General features: G+C 57.5%; 7 protein-coding genes across 7 annotated transcripts; 3 read left to right on the plus strand and 4 right to left on the minus strand.

Moving 5' to 3' along the window:
• Window positions 1-744: 744 nt before the first annotated feature.
• K437DRAFT_257767 (uncharacterized protein) lies at window positions 745-6277 on the plus strand. Its single transcript, XM_013386710.1, has 7 exons — window positions 745-1200; window positions 1290-4181; window positions 4264-4450; window positions 4534-4650; window positions 4717-4949; window positions 5018-5589; window positions 5655-6277. Exons 1-7 carry the CDS (start codon window positions 1064-1066, stop codon window positions 6140-6142), a joined length of 4626 nt encoding a protein of 1541 aa, XP_013242164.1. The 5' UTR covers window positions 745-1063; the 3' UTR covers window positions 6143-6277.
• Window positions 5987-9434, minus strand: K437DRAFT_287570 (glycoside hydrolase family 5 protein; the record flags this gene model as incomplete). Its single annotated transcript, XM_013386711.1, has 3 exons — window positions 5987-8851; window positions 8949-9243; window positions 9350-9434. 3 exons carry the CDS (start codon window positions 9432-9434, stop codon window positions 6274-6276), a joined length of 2958 nt encoding a protein of 985 aa, XP_013242165.1. The 3' UTR covers window positions 5987-6273.
• Window positions 9435-9822: 388 nt separating this feature from the next.
• K437DRAFT_158118 (uncharacterized protein) lies at window positions 9823-11653 on the minus strand. Its single transcript, XM_013386712.1, has one exon. It carries the CDS (start codon window positions 11434-11436, stop codon window positions 9949-9951), a length of 1488 nt encoding a protein of 495 aa, XP_013242166.1. The 5' UTR covers window positions 11437-11653; the 3' UTR covers window positions 9823-9948.
• Window positions 11654-12364: 711 nt separating this feature from the next.
• K437DRAFT_158120 (uncharacterized protein) lies at window positions 12365-14079 on the plus strand. The gene is made up of 4 exons (XM_013386713.1): window positions 12365-12842; window positions 12943-13041; window positions 13127-13166; window positions 13277-14079. The coding sequence occupies exons 1-4, from the start codon at window positions 12521-12523 to the stop codon at window positions 14007-14009; spliced, it is 1194 nt and encodes a 397-aa protein (XP_013242167.1). The 5' UTR covers window positions 12365-12520; the 3' UTR covers window positions 14010-14079.
• A 252-nt stretch (window positions 14080-14331) lies between these two features.
• K437DRAFT_158111 (ADK-domain-containing protein) lies at window positions 14332-15893 on the minus strand. The gene is made up of 6 exons (XM_013386714.1): window positions 15572-15893; window positions 15325-15466; window positions 15189-15253; window positions 14939-15077; window positions 14828-14861; window positions 14332-14743 (listed from the first exon to the last, which is right to left on the minus strand). The coding sequence occupies exons 1-6, from the start codon at window positions 15785-15787 to the stop codon at window positions 14449-14451; spliced, it is 891 nt and encodes a 296-aa protein (XP_013242168.1). The 5' UTR covers window positions 15788-15893; the 3' UTR covers window positions 14332-14448.
• A 763-nt stretch (window positions 15894-16656) lies between these two features.
• Window positions 16657-18051, plus strand: K437DRAFT_263714 (thiolase; the record flags this gene model as incomplete). Its single annotated transcript, XM_013386715.1, has 3 exons — window positions 16657-16695; window positions 16772-17615; window positions 17705-18051. 3 exons carry the CDS (start codon window positions 16657-16659, stop codon window positions 18049-18051), a joined length of 1230 nt encoding a protein of 409 aa, XP_013242169.1.
• Window positions 18052-18132: 81 nt separating this feature from the next.
• Window positions 18133-21173, minus strand: K437DRAFT_257773 (putative RAD54-DNA-dependent ATPase of the Snf2p family). The gene is made up of 6 exons (XM_013386716.1): window positions 20302-21173; window positions 20196-20242; window positions 18767-20131; window positions 18498-18704; window positions 18329-18430; window positions 18133-18257 (listed from the first exon to the last, which is right to left on the minus strand). The coding sequence occupies exons 1-6, from the start codon at window positions 21076-21078 to the stop codon at window positions 18251-18253; spliced, it is 2505 nt and encodes an 834-aa protein (XP_013242170.1). The 5' UTR covers window positions 21079-21173; the 3' UTR covers window positions 18133-18250.
• Between the last annotated feature and the right edge of the window lie 287 nt (window positions 21174-21460).

Raw genomic sequence — 21460 nt, forward strand, 5'->3', positions numbered from 1 at the left:
ACGTGGGAACTTGCCATGGTCGCGCTGGCTCTACATATCTACATGGTGAGGCTGAGTCCATGTCGAACTGAGGCTCAGTGACCAGATCTTGCCACGCGAGCGGGGCTGTGTCTGAATGAACTTCCAAATGCGTGGAGAGGAATAGAATCTGGCCGATTCCAGATGCATATTCTGACACTCCTCCGTGTTTCCACGTGCGCTGTCCGAATGAATGTATGTGAGTACATATTATATTTTTAATAATGGCCCGGGAGCGACGGGTGAACGCAGTCTAGTCATCGATGAAAGAGGCGCTTGCATTGCAGACTAGTTCCTGGGCCTGGCCAGTTCCGCTTCCCCTCCTTCCGCAACCAGGTGCGGACTGTGACTGAGTGGCAGAGTCACGTGTGCATGAGAGAGGTTGAAGGGTGTGCGGGCGCAGTGGGAGAGCTCAGAGCGCACTTTGGCTGGGGGGGGCTAGTCAGTCGACGGCTCTTCTCGCCTGCCCCGAGGGCCCGCCATCCAGCTCATCCAGCTCATCCAGTCAGCAAGCCAGTCAGTCATCGCTCCCTCCTCTCCCCGCTTTTCGCTAACCCATCCCCTCTCGTACAACCAACGACAAAAGACAGCATTCCAAGCCAGCATCCTTCTCTTCCCCCTTCAACGCTTTCGCGCTGAGGGCCTGGCTCGTGTGCGCAGGCATACCACCACCATCTTTTGTTGGTATCGACAGTCGAGTCGATCCCGAGCCGAATCTGCGTCGCATCATCTTGCACTCATTCTTGCTCGCATCTTTGACCTTGGATGCGATCAACGTGGGGAGCGTTTCTTTCCCCCTGCTCGACCACCCGTCCTTTGCATACGCTATCAATCACTGTGAGGGACATTCTCTGCTGGAGCTTGCCAATCACCTTTGGATACGCCAGCTGCCAAGGGCTAACCCTTCGTCTGTCCTTCCCTTGTGGCCGCCAAGCTGCATAGCGCGTGACAGCAACGCAGAAGACCGCCGCAGTCGGATTCAAGGAAGCGAATAGACCCCAAAACCCCAGCGACCCCTCTTCTCGCCCGTGGGTGGGTGCCAGCCATGGCAACCGTAGCGCAAAATCCACCTCCGGCGCTTCAGCAGCATAAACAAGCCAGGCCAGTCAGTCCGACGCCGACACCAGCGCTTCCGCTGACAGCTAAGAAACGGACGCGCCCCGTTAGCGCCTGCGAGCCATGGTGAGCTTGTATTTTCGTGTTTTTCGCAACGCCAGGACTGCGGGACCAAAACATTGACCACATGCGCCTCTTCCCTCCCTCTGGCCCAGCCGGGCGAAAAAGGTGCGCTGCCTCCTGCCACCCCACTCGATCAAGTGCGAAAATTGCAGTGCAACAGGCAAGACATGTCTCTTCCGCGTCGACGACCTAGCGCCCAAGCTGCGGCAAGAACGCTTCGCCAACCACGGGCCGAGGCAGATGCCCTCGCTCGGCAGCGCTGCCCATGGCGCGCATGTCAGAGCAGTCGACACGGGTAGCGCCCTCGCCGATGACGACGATGACGCAGACACCTTCGGCGACCTAGCGAACGCCAACAGCCGCAAGCGCAAAGCGTCCAGCGCTGCATCGGATGACCCGCCGCTGCAGCAGCAGCAGAACGCCGACGCCTCGGGGAAAAAGAAGTCCAAGTCCAAGTCGGTGTTTCGCTCGTTTGCCAACCCAACCAACCTAGCAGCGCCATCGCCCGTACCAGCGGCCGGTCTGCAGCTGCAGCAGACGTTAGCAAACTCGCCATATCCTCAGCCACAGTCACAGCCGCAGCCGCAGCAACAGCATCCACATCCCCATCATCAGAATCAACTCTCACAACAGCACCAGCACCCACACCATCTCTCTCACCACCGCGCGGGACACGCGAATCAGTCATACCCGCCGCATTCGCAGGGCCAGGCATATTCGCCGCCGTCCAATGCGCCGCGATCGAGCTATCCTGACGCAGCAGCAGCACCAGCGGTGGGCGCTGCAGGCTCGGCATCGGCTTATGCGTATCCGAGTCTCTCGCCGCCATCGGACCCGCTCCACACGCCGCATGCGCAGCAAGCAAGTGTCCTTCAACCACACGCGGCGCCGCCGTACCAGACTCCCTTTGTGGGCTATCCTCCGCCTCTTCATCACCAGCAGGAGCAGGATCAGCAGCACCACCTGTCGCCTGTGTATCAGCACACGCATGCTGCGCACCATCCACAGCACTACCACCACGTGCAGCAGCAGCAGCAGCACCTGCACCATGCGCCTCACCCGCACCAGCATGCGGGCTATGCGGGCGTCGCGGACCCCCGGCCACCGTCGAGTGCAGGTGCCGTGTCGCCGACGGCGATCCAAGGCGCTACATCGCCGTACGCGCCGCCAGAGGCGCGCCGCACACCCGTGCTGGGAATCGTAGGCCGCGAACGCACTGCGTCCCTCGCCAGCAGCGGATCCGGCTCGCAGCAGCAGCAGGCCTTGCCCTCCTTCCGCTCGCAGTTCCCAGAGATCGAGCAGCGCGGGTACCCCACCGCGCCGACGGCAGCTACTGGTCCGGGAGTTGCAGCGCCAGGTGTCAATGGATACGCCCATGGCGCTGCGGCGGATATGGGCCACGCCACATCGCGTGTGCAAGCGCACGCGCAGCGTGCCGGTCCGCTCCCTCCCCCCCCCAACGCAGGCATTTCTCCGAGGGCCGCAGCGGCCATGGCCGCCTTCCACGCGCGCCACACCTCATCGTCATCCCCCGCGATGGCGGCCGGACCCGCAGGAGCGAGCGGCGCCTACGCCGAGTCGTCGCACCCCGCGTGGACCCCAGTCGTACCCGCCGCTACTGTGCCGCACGCACCTGCGCCCGGCGGAGAGGCCGGTCTGAGTGCTGCCGGTGCTGGCGCTGCTGCCATAAGTCGCTCGCAGCTGTATGACACCAACCCTAAAGTCGCGGCCGGCATGCGCTGGAGCTCCTCAGCCCAGCAGCGCATACGCACCCTCTCGCGCATGCGCTCCACCAACGGCGCCACCGCCGCGGATGAGCAAGGGCAGCAGCAGCAAAAAGATGCCGAGACCTTCTCGCCCGAGTACTACGGCCATCCCATCTCCGCTGCTGCTGCCTCTGCCGTGTCTGGAGGCGTGTTCAGCGCCCACCTGCACCAACAGCAGACGAGCCACGTGAGGGACTCGCAGCATGCGCACGCCAGCGATGGGCGCAGCGACCACGACGGCTGGCGCGGCGCGCAGAGGAGCAGCCACGAGGGTTCGGCGGCCGACGAGCACGAGGAGCGCAGCAGAGGCAGACAGGGCCGCTCGCACACGAACGGCACCGCTACGAGCGGCAGCGACAGGGACGCGCTTACCGCGCCCGAAGACGCCCCAATCGGCTCATCGGCCGTCCAGGCAGAGATCCTCCACCGCAAGCTGCAGTCCGCAGCCGTGAACGCGGCACGTCCGTCGCTCAAGGGCAAGTCGCTCGCGTTTGCCGGCTCAGCGGCTGGCAGCGATGCATGTGATTCGCCCAGCGGCGTGGCCACCGAGAAGGTCATGGGCAGCAGTGGCGGCGGCAACGGCTTCAAGAAGATCGCCCTGCCCTTCTTCCGCTGGTTTGGCGCGACGGCCAACACGCCTGGCTACCGCAGGATCAAGGTCGGTGTCTTCCACGACCCTGTACTCGAGGTCGATGCGCCGTCCATGGGCGCGACGCCAGCCGCGACGACACCCGCGATCAACGCTGGCTCCGAGGCGCACAGCAACGCCTTTACCCTCGCCGTCTCGGGCACCACACCCGCGATGGCGACCGGTAGCGCATGTGCCGGCGCCAGCGCAGCCTCGCTCGGTCGCATGTACAGCAAGCCGAGGCAGGAGCACGCCGAAGGCAGTCCGCACAAAGACGTTGCGCACTTCGGCGAGGCCTCCCCACGGATGGGTCCCGGTGGTGGTGCAAGCGGCGGCTCGACGCTGTCGACGTCAACGCGCGAGCTGTTCGAGCCGAGCAGGCCACGTTACCCGCGCAAAGACATCCTCGCGCACCTCGGCGCCATCTTCACGTCCCACTTCAAGTCCAACTTCTTCCCCTGGCTCGAGGCGGATGAGCTCGCGCAAGGCATACAGAGCGGCAGCTTACCCGCACTCCTTGCCAATGCCATCTGCGCCATGACGGCCAGGTTCTCTCCACGCCCCGAGCTGAAGCGAGGTCAGCTGAAGAGGTGAGTCTGCTGCACCGGCACCCTTGCTGCGCGCCCTTGAATTGTGCCCTGATGCTCTTCCCGACACTTCTTCCTCCATCAGCGCTGGAGAGCCCTTCTCGGACATGGCCAAGACACTCATCGTGCCGATGCTCTCCTGGCCCTCCTTTGAGGTCATCGAGGCACTCGTCCTGCTCAGCTATGCGGAATTCGGAGCCGGGAGCGATTCGGGACTCTGGATGTACGCTGGCATGGCGCTGCGCATGGCGCAGGATCTCGGTCTCCAGCATGTGAGTCGAGCCAAGGCTCGCGAATTGACATCCTCTTCATTCCCGCTGTGCCTGGTCTGACTTGCCTCGCCCCGTACGTGTAGGAATCAACCATTTCCAGCCTTCCGGACGAGAAGCAGGCCACACGCGCTAGGTTGCTGTTCTGGTCTGTCGTCGGCATCGACCGGATCATCTGCTTCGGGACTGGCCGCCCTGTGACAGTGAGTTGACTTCCCAGGCACCCACTTTAGAGGTTGTGACTCTGACCGCATACACCCTTCTTTCAGATCCGCGAGGATGCGATCAACTGCGACCTCCCTCCGCTTGACGAGTATGCATCCTCAGAAAAAGCCCTATTTGGCCACATTGTCCGCATTCTACTGCGTCGCGGTGCGATGGGAGAGCTGCTGAATCGCCGCGAAGACGACATCTCTGTCGACGAAAAGAAGTCGCGGCTAGGGCAGATGTGGGTCGAGCTGGCACAGTACTACCAGACCCTGCCAAATGCGCTGCAATTCAAGTGGGTCTGCCCCATGTCTCTTATCCCTCAAGTGATGAATCTGACGCAGGCGAGTCTCTTTTCTGTAGTGTGCAAACATTCAAGCGTGCAGCAGCTGGCAACATGGGTCCGGCCTTTGTGTACCTGCACGTGCTCTTCCAAAGCACGATCAGCCTGCTTCACCGACCCGCACTCATGCGCAAATTCAGCGCAGAGATGCCATGGGTCCTGCCCGAGCCCTCGCTCGCACCGATCGCCAGCTCGACCTCACGCACGATCGCGGACGTCCTTTCCCTTGCAGATGCATTGGACGAGAAGAGCATTCTCGCGAATCCATATCTCGATCAGCTGGTTCTTCCCGCCGGGCGCGCATTCCTAGGTGAGCGCGAGGCCACGCGAGAGGCGCTCAAGCGTGCGGGGTACACTCCTAGCCATTCACGACCCCCATCTCGCAACGGGCCGGTGGATACGAACACCAACATCAACAGCACCCGGAACAACCTACTCTTGGTTAACAGGAGCTGGGCTGAGACGAATTTGGCCACGTGCCAGCAAGTGCTGGACAAGTTGGCTGTCTTTTGGGGTGGTGCGTCTTGGCCTGCGCGGGCACTCGAGCAGGAGTCGGCAGGCGCCACCGAAGACGTCGATCCGGATGCGTGTGGTGAGTGTGCATCGTGCTGCATGCGTACACCTAGTCTCGTGCTGATCAACCCATGCCCCTTTCAGACGATGATGCCCAAAATGCGCCGATCCACGACGTGGAGATGGTGCTCAAGTGGGCGAAAGAGCGTGTGCAACAGGCCAGAGCAATGACCAAGAGTCCGACCATGCGCAACAAAGAGCAACTGCCAGATGATTCCGCAGCGGCAAATGCGCTTTTCGCATCAGGATTGGGCAACCGCTTCTCAGCGCAAGGCTTCGGCATCTCAGGCATCATGGGTGCGGAAGCGGACCTCGGCATGGATGCGCTGCTCAGGGCATGGGGCATGCAGACATCTGGTGCATCTACGCCCTTCCCTCGACCGGCGATTAGCTTAGGCCTGCCGCAGAACGGCGGCAACCATGGTCTACCACCTGTCGACTTTGACACTGTGCAGATCGAGGAGCTACTCGGCAGCATGGACAAGGACGACGTGTTCCCTCTCAACCTGCCCCAGGAGGATTTTGTAACGGCCGCGGCCAGCTCTGCCCTTTTCGGCCCCATGATATTCTGATCCGGACCCTGTCTTCATTCGCAAATATATCCCAGTAATCGCAATTCTCCGCGCTCCCCTCTCAATCCACCTACGCGCTCGCCACTATAATGATGTTGCAAAATTTTGTATTACAAGTGCAAGGAATCGTTTCAGAGGATCAAGGACCCCATGCAGCTTGCGGATTCGACGAGCAATTTGAACGCCGAAGCGCTCTGACTGAGTGCGATTGGCCCGCCTGCTCTCTTCAGATGCAGGCTGTGTCGACCTGGGGCTGCGTCTCGGAGATACCATCTGAGAACTTGCGTGCCAGGCTCGATATCCCAGCTTCCTGCTGACACTTGCACCTCTAGCGCCATGGAGAACTCGTCTTTGCTCGACGCGTAACACGCATCTGATATTGCGGTAGCAGCAGATGCTCTTCTGCCGCGCACAGACTGCTGTTGCGAACTGGCCAATTTTCCTTTGGAGCTATCTGATGTGGTGATGTTGTTCAGACTGAGAGAGGAGCTGGTAGTTGTGCTCTGTGCGGACGAGTACAGCGCCATGCCATTACGCTGCGGCGACGAAGAAGATGATGAAATGGACGGCGTCGAGCTAGACGAGTCTAATGACGGCATGGGTCCGAGGCTAAGCGAGTCGAGGGATTTCGACAGAACCGTGGGTGCTTTCCGTGTTCCTGCTGCTAGGTGCCCATTCGCATTCGTCAGGGTGTTGACACGGGAGCGCGAAGTACAGAACGGGGAATTCTGACCGCTGCCGCTGACGTTGCCGCTTGCTGCGCCTGTGACCGAATCAGCTGCGTAGTGAATGAACGGGATGAAGATCTCCGTTGCGAGGTCCTTTCCCTCTGCGTCCATCCGCGCGTCGTCCGCGGCCAAGTCGAGCGCAAAGGACAGACTGGACGTCTTGATGTCAAAGTTGAGCTCGTACGGCGTGCCGGTCGTTGCGATCGGATATGGGCGGCAGAAGGCCTGTGCGGCGCGCGAGCCGTTGGTGATCGCCGGGATGTGCACGCCATCCGTTTCCTTGGCGACGCCGTCTAGCCTCAATGCGGACGAGTCAGTCCGTGTCAAAGGCGGCCGAGAAGGCTGTAGTACATCGGGGATTGAAGAGGAAGAGGAGGCGGATGGGGATGAGAGGGACTTAGATTGTACGGTGGCCAGGCTGTCATCTACCTTGTCGGACGCTGAATCGGCCGCCCTGACGGCGTCCAGCACCGCGGGCATCGATGTCCGCGTTGCGGCGCTTGGGGAATACTTGACGTCATCCTGACTCCAGAAGCTGAAATCTTCGCCGTTCCACTGATCGCCAAATTTGTGCGAATTGCTCGCATCGTAGTTCCACGCGGTGAAGCTAAGCATGTTGGTGCCGTCGCATGCGTTGAGCGATACGTCCAGCGCGGTCGTCTGCTGAGAGTAATCGCCGATGCCGTTGCCCTTGTTGTCACCATAGTACGTCTTGCGGTCGTCCATGTCGAACGGGACGCCGATCTCGCCAATCAAGGTAGGGTACTTGCCGAGCACGGTGAGCGTATCGGTGCGCAAGTAGCCGAGCTGATCGCGCATGCTTTGACGGATGGCGCGCTGGCCGACTTTGACAGCGAAGAGGACGCTGCGGTACTTGCCGCGCAGCAGCCCGACGGCATCCGCGTTGAACCAGTTCCAATGCTTGGTGATCAGCGTGAGGCCGTCATAAAAGTGCTGCGAAGTGCACGCGCGCGACTGCAGATCTGCCTCACCCATGCTCTTCGGTGGCGGTTCGAAGACCGGAGGTTGGACAAACAGAATCGCTTCCTTGTGAACGGATCGGACCATTTTGGCGTACGCCCGCCAGAAGGGGAGCCAGTAGTCTTCGACGAAATCGACCGGCCGCCAATCTTTTGAATCACTCCCACCGCGGTAGTATTTAAAATAATCGCGAAGCAGCGGCTGCCCAGTTTCAATATCCCAAACGCCATGCGCTGCCCAAGGGCACGTGCCGAGCGGCCACGCGGCATCGCGTTCCCACCCCCAGCGAGAGCCCCCTCTGGCAATGTCTTCGTCATGGGTGAGCCAGAGGGACTTGCCCTTTGGATCCACCTCGACGTCCTTCTGCTTCTTGGGCCCGAGTGCGCCGAAGGCCCAGTCCTGGACAACCTGCTTATGGCCGACGCCGAGGTGCATGCTCTGCAGCGGCGTTGGCATGGGTCCCTTCTTGAGCAGCCACTTGTCCGGGAGGACGTCGATGGCGTCGAGGCCAATGTAGCACGCGTTGGGCTCGTTGATGCTATCCCAGCCGATGACACAGATGTCCTCAAGATCGCCGGCATTGTGGATATGCAGTGCGAGCTCGCGACAAGCGTTTATAAAGTGCTCCTGGAGCCAGTCCTGGATATTCTTTCCGTCGAGCACGCAGCGTGGTGCCAGGTCGCGCCCGGCAAAGAAGAAGACGGAGAGCGTCGCGGCGGCGAGCCGCGTGTAGTTAGTCGCCCACAGCATCTTGGGGAAGTTTTGTGGGTCGGGTTCCTCAGGCGAGGGCCACTCGCACTGCAAGAAGGCAGCTTGCGTCGCGGTGATGTTACGGTGGTCGATGCCGCACGCGGGTAGGACCCAATATGGAGCGCCGGAGCCGCCCGTGAAGCGTGAGAAGAGATCCTGGTGCGGGTCCATGAAGACGCGGAAACCGTACGCTTTGACTTTGCGCAGGACCTCGACGGTGTAGTCCATGAATTCGTGGTCATATTTTCCACTGTTCCCGGCCGTGAGAAGCGAGTATAGCAAAATCATCCGTCAGCATGTGTGTGTGCGTGTGTGTATGTGAGCGCGCCATAACGCCATTGGCTCACGGTCCCTCGTGTTCGAGCGCCTCCCAGGTAAAGACGTATCGAAAGCAGTTGAATCCCCACGCACAGAGACGTGCCAGGTGCACGTCGGCACTGCCGTCCTCGAGCTGCAGTGGCTGACCGACAAACGACTCGCCGCCGTGCTCTGCCTTCTCCCAAAACTCCTTCGGGTCATCGAACGTGGATTGTCCCAATGGCGCTTTGGACGAGCCGGAGAGGTTGACGCCACGCAGCAGGACGGCGCGACCATGCACGTCGCGAAAGTAGGCGTCCGAGGCGTGCAGGTAGTACGGCAGAACTGGTCGAGGAAGGAAAGTCGGGCATGCGTGGTCAGCATCGTCCGCAAATGCTTCACCGTACAAGAAGCAGCGTTTCTCGGCGCTGGATCGCATGCAAAGGCTCACCTTGTTTGCCAGTGAGGGGCGATTTGGCAGGTACCTTACGGCCCGAACAAGGGCCAGAGGCGACGGCGGCGGTGGGGGAAGACATGATGCTTGTGACCGAAAGTGGCACAAACGCACAGGCGTGGACGGCTGGCTGCCGGTCGTTTGTGCTTGCGCAAAGGTCGGAAGGACGTGCCCTCGAGCATCGGCACTAGCTCATACCGACTATATGAGCAGCAATCGCAAACCCCATCCCAAGTGGTAATCTAAATGTGCAATCACCGATAAATGATGGTCGCAATACATAACCCTACTTTGAGCAGCGCCCATCCTCCTCTTCCCCACCCCTGAGCCGGCAATACCGGCGCAAAGGTACCACAATCAAGAATTGGGGTCATTGTCGCAGCTATGCGCCCCTATGGACAACTTCCGAAGCTCAAGGCAGGGGACTCCAGTGGTTCTCAGTATGGAAGCAGAAGCAAGACTGGGTCGATCCCGAATCATAGCGCCCGGGAACTTGCAGGCGAGCTTTCAAAGTTTAAATTATGATACAGAGTGCAATCGACAGGAAATTATGTACATCTTGGATTTGCAGCAGCAACACCAGCCTTCTTCCAACGTCATGTCTGCGGGTTGGCGGCAGCACCGCCGCTGAATGTCCCCATATCATGGCTCTTCTCTAGCCGCCTCTGACGGCGATAGCGTTCGAGAGCGTTCGAGAACGTCTTGGCTTTCTGGATCGGCGGGATACCCTGATGTTCACGAGCTTGATTGACGAGCTCTCGTATGCGCTGCGGTCTCACTCCGGCTTCGTCCATCCGCTCGATCTCGTCACGCTCCGATAGGCTCAAGCGCGGGTGAAGCACATCTGCTTGGCCGCACAAGCTGGACTCGTGGTACGCATTGTCAATGTGCACCCGCCAGACAGAGTCTGCGCGATGAAGGGTGATCGAGAAAGGACATGAACCTTTGTTAGTCCTTGTCCTTCCCGCGCGGGCCCCACCGCGGTGGCAGAGCATGAGGCACGGGCTGTTTCGTCCCCTGGTGCGACGGATGTACAAGCGGTGCCCATGTGGACGGACAGCTTCTTTCACGCGCGCAAGCGCGTCTGGCCGCGATTCCTCCCGGATCAACCGCAACGCAGTCTTCTCCTCGTTGGAAATACGCAACATATGGGCAAAGCTCTGGTCATCATTGGCGCTGCTGGTGAACTCTGCGTCGTTGTCCGAGATTTCGTCGTCGTCGTCGTCACCGCCGTCTTCTCCAGAAATTTCGTTCGATGTCTGGGGGTACGCTGACGCTTGCCGATCTTCACTGCTGGGTGCATCCCCGCCGAAGACTTGTGCCTGTTCTTCGCTCAATGGAACCGCACCTCTCCCCGGCAGATTGCCATCACCAAGAGGTATGCTCGTGGTGCGAGGCGGGCCTGGCGCATCCGTACCGTCGACAAATGCATCGTAGCTGTCAGGGCCGCCCTCCAACGGCTGGAGCTCATCCCAGCTTCTGCTTGGTGCTGCCATTGGCTCATCAACAGGTGGTGGCTCGGAGCGCGCATTCTGCTGGAGCGAGTGGCCTTCAGATGGCGTCCTTGCGGTATTGACCATGTGTGTTTCCTGCGCTCGCTGCCCCAGTGCCTCGAGTATGCTGGACATTGCCGAGAGCATGGACATGAAGCGGTGCTCGTTTTCCGCTCGCAGCTGTGTGCACGCTGTACTGTGTTCTTCTTGATGCTGCATTAATCGGCTCAATGTTTCGACATGCTGCTGTACCAAGCGGGTTGACGCTTCGGCTCGCTGCTGCAATATTTCGTTTTGCTGCTGCACCAAGCTACTCAATGTTTCAGTTTGCTGCTGTACCGTTTCGATTTGCTGCTGCACCAAGCGGATCATTGCCAAGTGTGTCTGCTGCATCGGTTCGTCTCCCTGTCGCAGTACGGTGAGCACCGTTGCATCCGAAGGTGGTGGTGAGGTCCCTTGAGTCCACCGGTTCCTCGTCCCTGAAGCCGCTGCTTCGTTGGATGTGCTTGTCTGCGACGTGCTGATCGGCTGCGCTTGGCGCGAGCTCCGGCGCGCCAGTCGCTCGGCCCGCTCTTCGTTGGTCGCTGCCATCGCCTAGGCCTTGTGTTGCTGCCTTCTTCCTTCCCCCCTTCTTTTTTCCCTGCTTCGAAGTCACTGCCACGCGGCAAGATCGATATGATTAGCACGAAGAGACGCCCCTTTTCCTGCCCCCCTTCCCACCAATTTCATTACGGGGGTCTTTGCTCACTTTCGCGCCCGACGCCACAGACGAGCGGAGACGTGTTGGAGCTAAAAAGAGCGCCAAATGAAGGCAGGCCTGGAACGAGCGTGGGCGTTGGGACACTGTGTATGGCCGAGCAAAGGCGAGTGGAGTGTCTGTGCCGCCCGTGTACGGTACAACAACCGTGAAGGTGAAAGGTAAGAATCGTGGACTACACCTCCGGCCGACGGCTGTGCAGGCACGAAGGCCGAAAATGGGCGATGGCCGAAAGCCACACTTGTAACGAGCGGCACTGCACCACTCTCACCCAAATAGAACTCGAGTTGCTTTCGCGCTAGCTTCCCCGTGGATATCAATGCTGCGATAGGATGGGCTCAGGATGCAGCATGGCGACCTCCATGAAAGAAACAGAGCGAGCGTCGAGAAGAGCCGAACTAAGCAAGCCTCTGGCTGGTTCATTTCGACCCCGTCCTTGGAGATGAATCTGTAGGGCAACAACAGATAGGGAACGAGCGGGACCGTTGCTGTTGGGCAGGCCGCAACAACAACCCAAGCAGGGTACACACATATATGACACTTGACACGGCAGTAAACCCAACTTAGCCAGTGCATCTCCGCCACTACATACCTTCGCGTCTGCATTTCTGAACAAAGCTCAGGCTACTGGATGTAGCGGCTCCTGCGTCCTCATCCAAAGACGGTCTGACAGCTCACCCTGTATGTTCGCCCCGGCGTGCGCGACTGGTGGCTCACCCAGCCGCCGCTGCTGCTACTCATCGATCACATTCAGTTCGAGACGTTGTCGCCGCCGCTCGCTCCGTGAATCGACCTGAGGCCCTCCTCGCCGTTTTTGTCTGTCTGATCCCTCAGGTGGACCTTTTAATACCTCCCGGCTTTCCTTGTGTGGGGGACGGTGGCCAAGCAGAGCATTGTGCCCCTCGCCCGCTGTACAAGATGCCAGCCATGGATCCTTCTCCATTCACAGAGCCGCACACCTCTCCCTCCTGCAACGCGCAGCCTGAAAAATATCAGCAGAGCAAAGAAGAGAATAGCTCGAGCATGCCAGTTGCAGATCAACTCGCTCCCGTCATCTCGCCCATCACCGAGGACAACGCGGACTATGACGACAAAAAGCAGCAGGAGCAGTATGAGCAACAGGAGCAGCAGAAGGGCTTTGACAATGTCTTTGATCTGGACCAACAACGTGCTGCATTGACCCGGCCACCGCGCCTACTGTACGATTTTCACGCCCGGAGAAGGTCCTTCGCGTTGAACAGTGAGCCCAAGCGCTTGGGCATCATCTTCCTCCCGAGATAGTTACATTCTGATCTCTCTTCCCCGGTTGCATCTTCTTGCTGCGCTGCACATCGCGATAGTATTCTTGATCGTATTCTTTAACCTGTGCTGTCCGATCCTGATATTCTACATCCTGCTACAATATGACGATACGCATAAGCATGACGACAACAATAACAGTACGTCTCAAGCCCATCGCAACTGAAATCCGACTGACGCACCCAATTTTCCTCATGTTGCTGCACCTTCGCCACATCCACCCAGTCCTATATGGTGCGACGACGGCCACCCTGGGTACATTGCAGTGAGTAGCGTGCTCAGACAAGTTGCTGAAAAGATGGAAGCCTACTATGCCTTGCGCTGACTTCCTTGCCGAGAACTCCAACGGTAACCACTAAAACATCATACCCGCAGACTACCTCAATTTGCCTATCGCTGGTGGGTGCTTTACAAGCGCAACGGCGCACGGGATCCTGTCCTGCTCTACGAGCCGGAATGTGATGGAGAGCGGGAACCGGTGCAAGGATCGGCAGACACTCTCAAGAAGAAACGCACTCCCTTCCGCCCCCCAGGCATCTTCGCCTGCTGGGACATCTTCCAGGCCGGGTTCTTTGGGGGTATCGTCGTAGGTACCTCCGCGCTTGTATCCGCCTGCTCGCTCTTTGGCGACCACGGATACTTCCCGCTGCTGGCGTTGTCCCCGCCGATCATCTTTGGCTACATCGGCCTGGCGATGCTCGCGACGGGCATTGCGCACGCCACCCGATGCACGATGCCGTGCGCCATGTTTGACCGCCCACGCGGCGAGCGCGTCCGCCCGGGTCTCGGTTATATCTGGCCCGACCTCGTCGCGCTCGACGGCGGCGGCGGTGTGGAGTTCCGGAACAGCTTCAGCCGCCGCTACGACGCCAGCTTGCCGTTCCGCCGCATGGTCGCCACGCTCAACTGGATTATCGCAGTCGGCTTGACGCTGCAGCTCGCGCCGGAGATCGCCTTGGCCACGCTCGTGCACGACCGCATGATCGTCTACGGAACTAGCTGGGCCATCCTCACCAGTATCATGCTCCTCCAGCTCGCGGCCTCGCTCATCTACGCCAAGCGCAGCTTTCGCAACGAACACGAGTGGTGGGTCACGCGACAGCAATAAGTCCTGCTGCCGATTACGACAGACTCTTGATTATCGCTATCAATCTTGTGTTGTATTCGTACGTTTCTCTATTCTTATCTTGACCGTACTGGATGTACCAGAAGGCAGCCCATATACGCGATGACTCGGTATTTTGAAGACTAAGAAGATGCAGCGCGCTGTGCGCAAAGCACACTTGCAACAAGTCTGGGCTCTTGCGCTTCATACACAGCAAAATGTTTTTTTTTCGATATAGCTGGCTCCACAAGGCAGGAGCGAGGGGATGCTCCAAAAGGACGCTCCGTAGTCTTTTGTCGCTCGCGCGGAAACATGAATTGAACGCTCGATAGATCCAGCAGATCTATAAGCATCCCACAGGATGCTTGTCAAAGTTACTCCCCACAGAAAACGAGAATGCTCACTCGCCCCCGTGAGCGACAATCTTGCGCTTTGCTGTTGTTTATTGTGCGATGGTTTTGTGCATGAGCGAAGGGAAGCGCTGCTCTAGGACATCGGCTAGCTTGGGCCAAAGTTCATCCGAGGTGCTTCCCTCGAGATTGACGTACAGTGCTTGCGCTTGGCCCGCACCTGTGGTCGGGCGGTCACGGTAGTATTCCAGCATGGGACCCGTGCTCGAGTGGAAGGAGGTGAGACGCTTGGCAAATACGTGTGGGTTGTCATCCGGGCGCTTCTCCAAGGGCTCGCCAGTCACGTCGTCCTTGCCTGGAACCTGCGGCGGATTGTACGACAGGTTGCTATACGTGCACACGCAAGGCGATAGGCCAGGCATCCATGGTCAGTTGTGCAGTGCTCATAGCTGCAGAGTACTCCAAACTCACTAGATGCGGCCGGAGGGAATGTGTGTCCACCGGTCTGAAATTAGCACAACGATGTTCAGACAAAGAGCCAAGCAGCATGGCATGGATGACGACAGCAGAGTCGCAGCTCACCCATGATGCGCTGCAAAATGATTCCCTCAGGGACATCCAGATTGACGACAAGGTTAAGAGGCTTATACCTTCGCTGGAGCACTTCATCCAGCATTTTAGCTTGTCCAAGCGTCCGTGGAAATCCGTCCAAAAGCCAATCCTGAGAACCAACATGGAAGAGTGCGTCAGCCTAGAGCGTAGTCGAGGAGCCTCATCTCAGGCAAGCGACAGGTGAAAGGCGCATTGACGCCAGTACGATCTTGTTGCTCACCGTGTCCGCCAATGCATCCACCTCGCTGCCGACGAGCTTCATCATGATGTCGTCCGGCATGAGCGCTGTGACGATGGGGTGCCTTCTGTCAGTCCTGCATCACGAGTGTACGATCTTCTATTTAAAACCGACTCACATCCTTTCGCGATGACCACGCTGGCCTGCTTGCCGATCTCGGTGTTGCGGGAGATGTGAGAACGCAACACATCGCCAGCGGAGAGATACTGAACATCGAATTTCTTGAGGAGCCTAGAGGAGAGTGTGCCTTTGCCTGATCCCTGCATTTGCAAGCGTGTAAAGCATGACACAGAAGAAATTTGGAGCAGAAAGTGTGAGCAGGACAGGATACGTGATCCTACATCTCCACAAAGAGCCTGACTGACTGGGCACCCGACGATGAGCATGCGCATCTGCGTGGGCGCTTCGTGTTGAGTGCCAGTGGCGAAGCCTCGTGCACCTCGGGAGAGAAGATGCGCATCCGATGATCGGACCGTACACCGAGCGATGCTTGTGTTCAGACCATAGCAGAAGCGAGGCGCGGGGCTACGGAGGGCCCAAAGTCGGGATGTTGATAATGAAGTAGAAAAGGAGGGACTCATGATGGCGCACGCGAAACGATTCGGAGGGGTGGACGCGCTGCAGTCACTGGCGAGAAGCACTTGTCGGGTCGATTCAGCAAGCTAATGGGGCCTTGGCGAAGCACAGCAGTGTAAGCAAGAATTGACGACCGTGCACGGTTGGCCTTCCAGAAATACACCCCCTCCGGACTCTCGCTGTCTGCGGAGCGGTTGAAGGGCTGATCGCGGCCGTATTATGAACTGGTCCTATGGCATGCTTGACGCTTGCAGGTCCATACGCAATTCTTGTCTGTGGGAACACGTGTACTTTTGGGGGCCGGTGAGTGCCGCGGACCACGGGGACCGGTAAGGTCCCGTTTTGGCCCCTCGCAACACCTGCTCTTGAGTATAATCAGCGATCCCGGTCTATGAAGTATTTATTCTCTTGGATGGCTACCACAATAGAATCGAATCTCCCAAGGATATCTGTCTCTCTCGGCCGAGAGCCCCCACCATGAACTTATGTTGTGTGGGCCAACATTATAGACTGTGACAGACTCTTTCCAGTGACCAGACGTGACTAACACGGAACTTTGGAGACTGCGAAAATAGAAATGCTCCAACCGTGTCTCCCTTTGTTGTATCTTCTTCTCCCAATCGCATCTCATCCTCCAAACAGGATCCATTTGTGTTGCCCGTCGACATTGCAAATTCCCGTCCCGTGCGTCTAGAACTGTATGTCGCTCTTCTACCCACCCCCTTTCACCTCGGGTCTCAGCGGGGATTTACATTGATGCTCATTTCATTTCATCTCCCTCTGTTGCTTCTCCTTCTCCTATTTTGAACAAACGCAGCACGCAAGCGCGATCTACCGCCCTTGTTTCAGGCTGCAGTCGTTTCACGAATAGCAAATGTCATTCGCACCCTCGGCCGTTAGAAGACTCACGCAGGTTAGTCCTTCGAAATGAGGATTTCCGCTTCCGCTCACACTCACTGACACCTATCCTGTATCATCTTCCTTCGCAGACCACCAAAATCATGTCCAACATCAACGATGTCTTCATCGTCAGTGCGACTCGCACTCCAATCGGTTCCTTCAATGGCGCGTTGAAGAAGCTCACTGCACCTGAACTCGGCACCTTTGCTGTCAAGGCGGCCATCGAGCGCGCCAACCTGAAGCCAGAGCACATCGAGGACGTTTACTTGGGCAATGTCATCTCGGGCAATGTCGGCCAAGCACCCGCCAGGCAGGTCGTCATCGCCTCCGGCTGCCCAGAGACTACTGAAGCAACGACGATTAACAAGGTCTGTGCGTCCGGCATGAAGGCCATCTCGCTTGCCGCCCAAAACATCATGCTCGGCCAGCGCGGCATCATGGTCGCCGGTGGCATGGAGTCCATGTCCAACGCTCCGTACTATATTCCACGCAATAGCACATCTGGATTCGGCCACGGCCAGCTGCTAGATGCGCTCGCCAAGGACGGTCTCACGGACGTCTACAACAAGTTTCCCATGGGCAACTGCGCAGAAAAGACCGCCAAGGACTACAGCCTCTCGCGCGAGGACCAAGATGCATACGCCATCGAGAGCTACAAGCGCGCAGCAGACGCATGGAAGGCCGGTGCATTCAAGGACGAGATCGTGCCTGTGGTCATCGCAGACAAGAAGGGCAGCGTTACAGTTGATGAGGACGAGGAGTACAAAAACGTCAAGCTGGAAAAGATCCCCAGTCTTCGCCCCGTCTTTGACGCGAAGGGTACCGTCACCGCCGCCAATGCGAGCACCATCAACGACGGCGCCAGTGCTGTTGTACTCGCGAGCGAGGCTGAGGTTAAGAAGCATGGCCTTAAGCCGCTTGCCAAAATTATCTGTGAGTTCATTTAACGTGTTGTTTGATGGACGGCGAGACAGACCAGCAAACTTTTCTGACCGATCTCCCCACATTGCTCTAATGTTCAGCCTTTGCCGATGCGGCGTGCGCACCGATCGACTTCCCGGTCGCACCAGCGAAGGCGATCCCGCTCGCGCTGGAGCGTGCTGGCTTGAAGAAGGAGGACATCGCGCTTTGGGAGATCAACGAGGCCTTCTCCGCCGTTGCTCTCGCCAACAACAAGATCCTCGGCCTGGATGCCAGCAAGGTTAACACGCTCGGTGGTGGTGTCAGCCTGGGGCATCCTATCGGCAGCTCCGGCTGCAGGATCGTAGTCACACTCGCTCATTCCCTCAAGCCTGGCGAGTACGGGTGTGCCGGCGTGTGCAATGGAGGTGGAGGAGCATCCGCGATTGTCATCAAGCGCGAAGCATGACCGGACCATCCCGTCGCTGATTGTGTTCTAAGCACACCACTTGCAAGATGAAGACATGTGATGTGTGAGCTATGGAGATACGTTGCTTGCAATTTCAAATCCGTCCTAAATAATTGATACATATATGTCAAGGTCTGCGCGTCTGTTGAAGGTTCTCGATCTATTTTCGGAGGCGTTCGATGAGGGGTCGACTTTGAGCTCAGTGGCTGGAGAAAACACAAATGATTATTAGCAAGGGGTCATATCTCTAGCACCTGCTCCATCCGACAACGCTTACCTGCAATATTGGAAAACGAAGGAAACATCATCGTACGCCATCTCTGCCCGCAAAAGGTCATCGTGGAGCTGACCGAACTCCGCCCTCTCGTAGTGATTCCACCTGCATGTCAGAACGGCTTCAGTTGCAATCTCAAGTCTTCGCTGTTCCCTATCGCTAGCACACTCACGTGCTGGTATCACCGTAGAGCAGAGCGGGCGCTTTCATCCTTTGCTTCCCTTCACGGCATCTTTTGCACTTGTAAGTGTCGTGCGTATCGCTGACCGTCTTTTCTTTGAATGTGAACAGCTCGCGAAGGTCGTCACCACTGAAATGCCGTGCTGCATCTTGAGCCTCATCGACCACGCACGAGGATAGTGTTTGCTTGTGGGCTTGCCTGTCGTGGACGGCCCTTGTCAGTCCGAACTCGCAGGAATTTAGAAACATGGTCTTGCTTACCTTTGGAAGATCTTTTCCTCGATCGATCCGGTCCCAATGAAGCGGTACACAAAGCAGCTCTTCTTCTGTCCATCTCGCCAAACTCGTGCGAGAGCTTGTTGATCGGATGCCGGGTTCCAGTCGGGGTCGAAAAGGACAAGCCTGTTGGCACCGATCAAATTCAGACCGCAGCCGCCAGCTTTCGAGCTGAGCAAGAATACGAATTCCGAGCCTTCTGGGTCGTTGAACCTGTCGACCAACTTCTGTCGCTTGTTGACGTTCATGGTCCCGTCCAGGCGGAAGTTGCCCCACCTGTTGTTCCTGCACATGCGTTCGAAAACATCTAGAGTTTGGGTGTAATTGCTGATAAGGACAATCTTGTCGTTGGTCTGTTGTTTGATCGTTCGCAGGAAGCGTTCCAAGACCATCATCTTTCCCGAGTATTCTGGGTGCACGTTTCTGCGGTCACGTGGAACATAGTCTTCAGGGAAGCACTTTTCGCTGCCTTCAAGGTCATCCGGTAAGGTGAGAAGATCGGGGTGATTGCACAGCTTCTTGAGGATATTGATCGCTTTTAGCGGCTGAGACCCTACTCCTTTAAGTAGCTTCTTGATCTCGGGCGATTGGATGAAATGGCGATACAGGCTAAGCTGCAAAGGCGCCATGCGACAGAAAACAACGTGCTCGTACTTCACAGGCAGATACTTTGATAGCAAGTCATTAGTACGACGTATGATGAACCGACTGACGAGCGAGGACAATTCCTGCAGTTTCTTGTTACTCTCTTCCTGCTCTTTGTCCGTCGCATCGGCATCGCGCCCTTTGAGAATGGCGAGTTCAAAGTTTTTGCGAAACTCCAACTTGGAGCCAAGTAGGTCAGGGTTGGCAAAGTTGAGCAGTGAGAAATATTCGCTCAAGTCGTTTTGGATAGGCGTCCCTGACAAAATAACCCTGCGCTTGACATTGATCTGACACAGCGCTTGGAACGTGAGCGACTCGGCATTTTTGAGGCGATGGCCCTCGTCGCACAGAAGAAGCCCAACCTCTGTGTCACCGATGTGGTCGGTCAAGTTGCGAAGTGTCTCGTAGGACACAATCATCACAGGTGCTGTGTTGCTCCTCCCTTTTGCTAAACACCATCGTCGGACCCGCTCATCTACCTGCTCTTTTGACAGTTTTCCATCCAAGGCGAACACCCCCGGCGCCGCTGTACCTAGCCATTTGACCAATTCGTTTGCCCAATTTCGAACAAGGCTCGAAGGGCAGACGATGATGCACTTATCGATCGTGGGCTTATTAGGAATCGGCGATTGACGCAGCAGCGTCCACATCAGCGCAATACATTGCAGAGTCTTTCCAAGACCCATCTCGTCAGCCATAATGCACCTTGAGCCGGGAAGTGCGAGGTCAATCACCGAGGGCAGAACAACCAAACCTGCTACACACTCACCCATGCGCATTAGCGACAATGAGTCCTGTAGTGCATCGGTACAGGAACTGCATCGAGCCTTGCATTAGCCGAGGGAGAATTCACTGGAAGGGAGACGTTGACGCACCTTTACTCCCTCGATTTGGTGTGGGCGAAGAACCTTCGCTAGGCGTGGGTCGATGACGACGGGTACTTTGATATCAAGATTCTTAGGCTCTTTGTTGAGGCCAAGGATATCTGAGAGCTTTTTATGAGGGCCATGGATGTGTTGTGCTCCTTTCTCCTCAAGCTTTTGGCGATGCTGTTGCAGTTCTTCCTTTCTCCTCTCCGCTTCACGATCGTCAATGGTGGGGTCAAAGAGAACAATGGAGAACTCTCCCATAGGGTCATGAAGAGGTCTTGGAGGGATTTCGATGGGCCGACGCGTGCCAAGAGATGCCATGGTAATGCGATTCTCGACGATTTCTCCTTCTCTGTTGCGCATGACAGGAATACTGAATCGTTGCTGCAAGGCCCTCTCTTTGCCCTTGTACACGGGCCATTCACGGTGAGTAGCCTTCAGGGAACGCCCATTTGCATCGACGCCTTTGACGGAGACTTCTATCGCTTTCTTTTTAAACGGTTTTCTCTTGGCTCCCTCCTCGTCCGATCCAAGGCCAGCCTCTCCGTCCTCGACATCCTCCCCATAGCCACCCATGCCTGAGTAGTCTACGCGAATCCGCTTGCGACCACGAGAAGAAACGTTGCTGTTGGACTTCATAGATGGTGGTTTGAAAGGCTTGCGTCCGAGAAGCGGACCGAAACCGCCACCAGAGGCGGAGCGAGAGGCATCATTACAGCTGCTGGCCTTTTCTGAGGAGGGCGTGTTGCCACCTAGCGCAGCAAGTACAACGCTGCGTCTCATGGCTTGATTCAGCCTGGCCCTAGTTCTCCTCTTTCTACTTGACTGCTTCTGTACAAAGAATTAGTCGTCGAGAGCAGGCTGGATATACATATGAGGGGAGAGCACCAAATTGCGTATCGTGATGGACAATGGAACGATGGGTGCTGTAAGGAACGTCGGATGTGTGTTGCTTTTGTTTGTCCATTGCCTCTCGACGCGCAAGAAATAACACTTCGCGTCGCGTCGCGACAACCCACACTGAATACATCCTCACAGCAAACGCACGCCATGTCTCAAGATGTCACACTTCAAGCTTCGAACGTCAACACCTCGAGTACCGGGCGAAACAGGACAAGTACGAACCCTTTGATCAAGGACCGCTTCGCTCCTGGGGTCGCTTACA

This window comes from Tilletiaria anomala (genome assembly GCF_000711695.1).
Source record: "Tilletiaria anomala UBC 951 chromosome Unknown K437scaffold_67, whole genome shotgun sequence".
Taxonomy (NCBI): Eukaryota; Fungi; Basidiomycota; class Exobasidiomycetes; order Georgefischeriales; family Tilletiariaceae; genus Tilletiaria; species Tilletiaria anomala.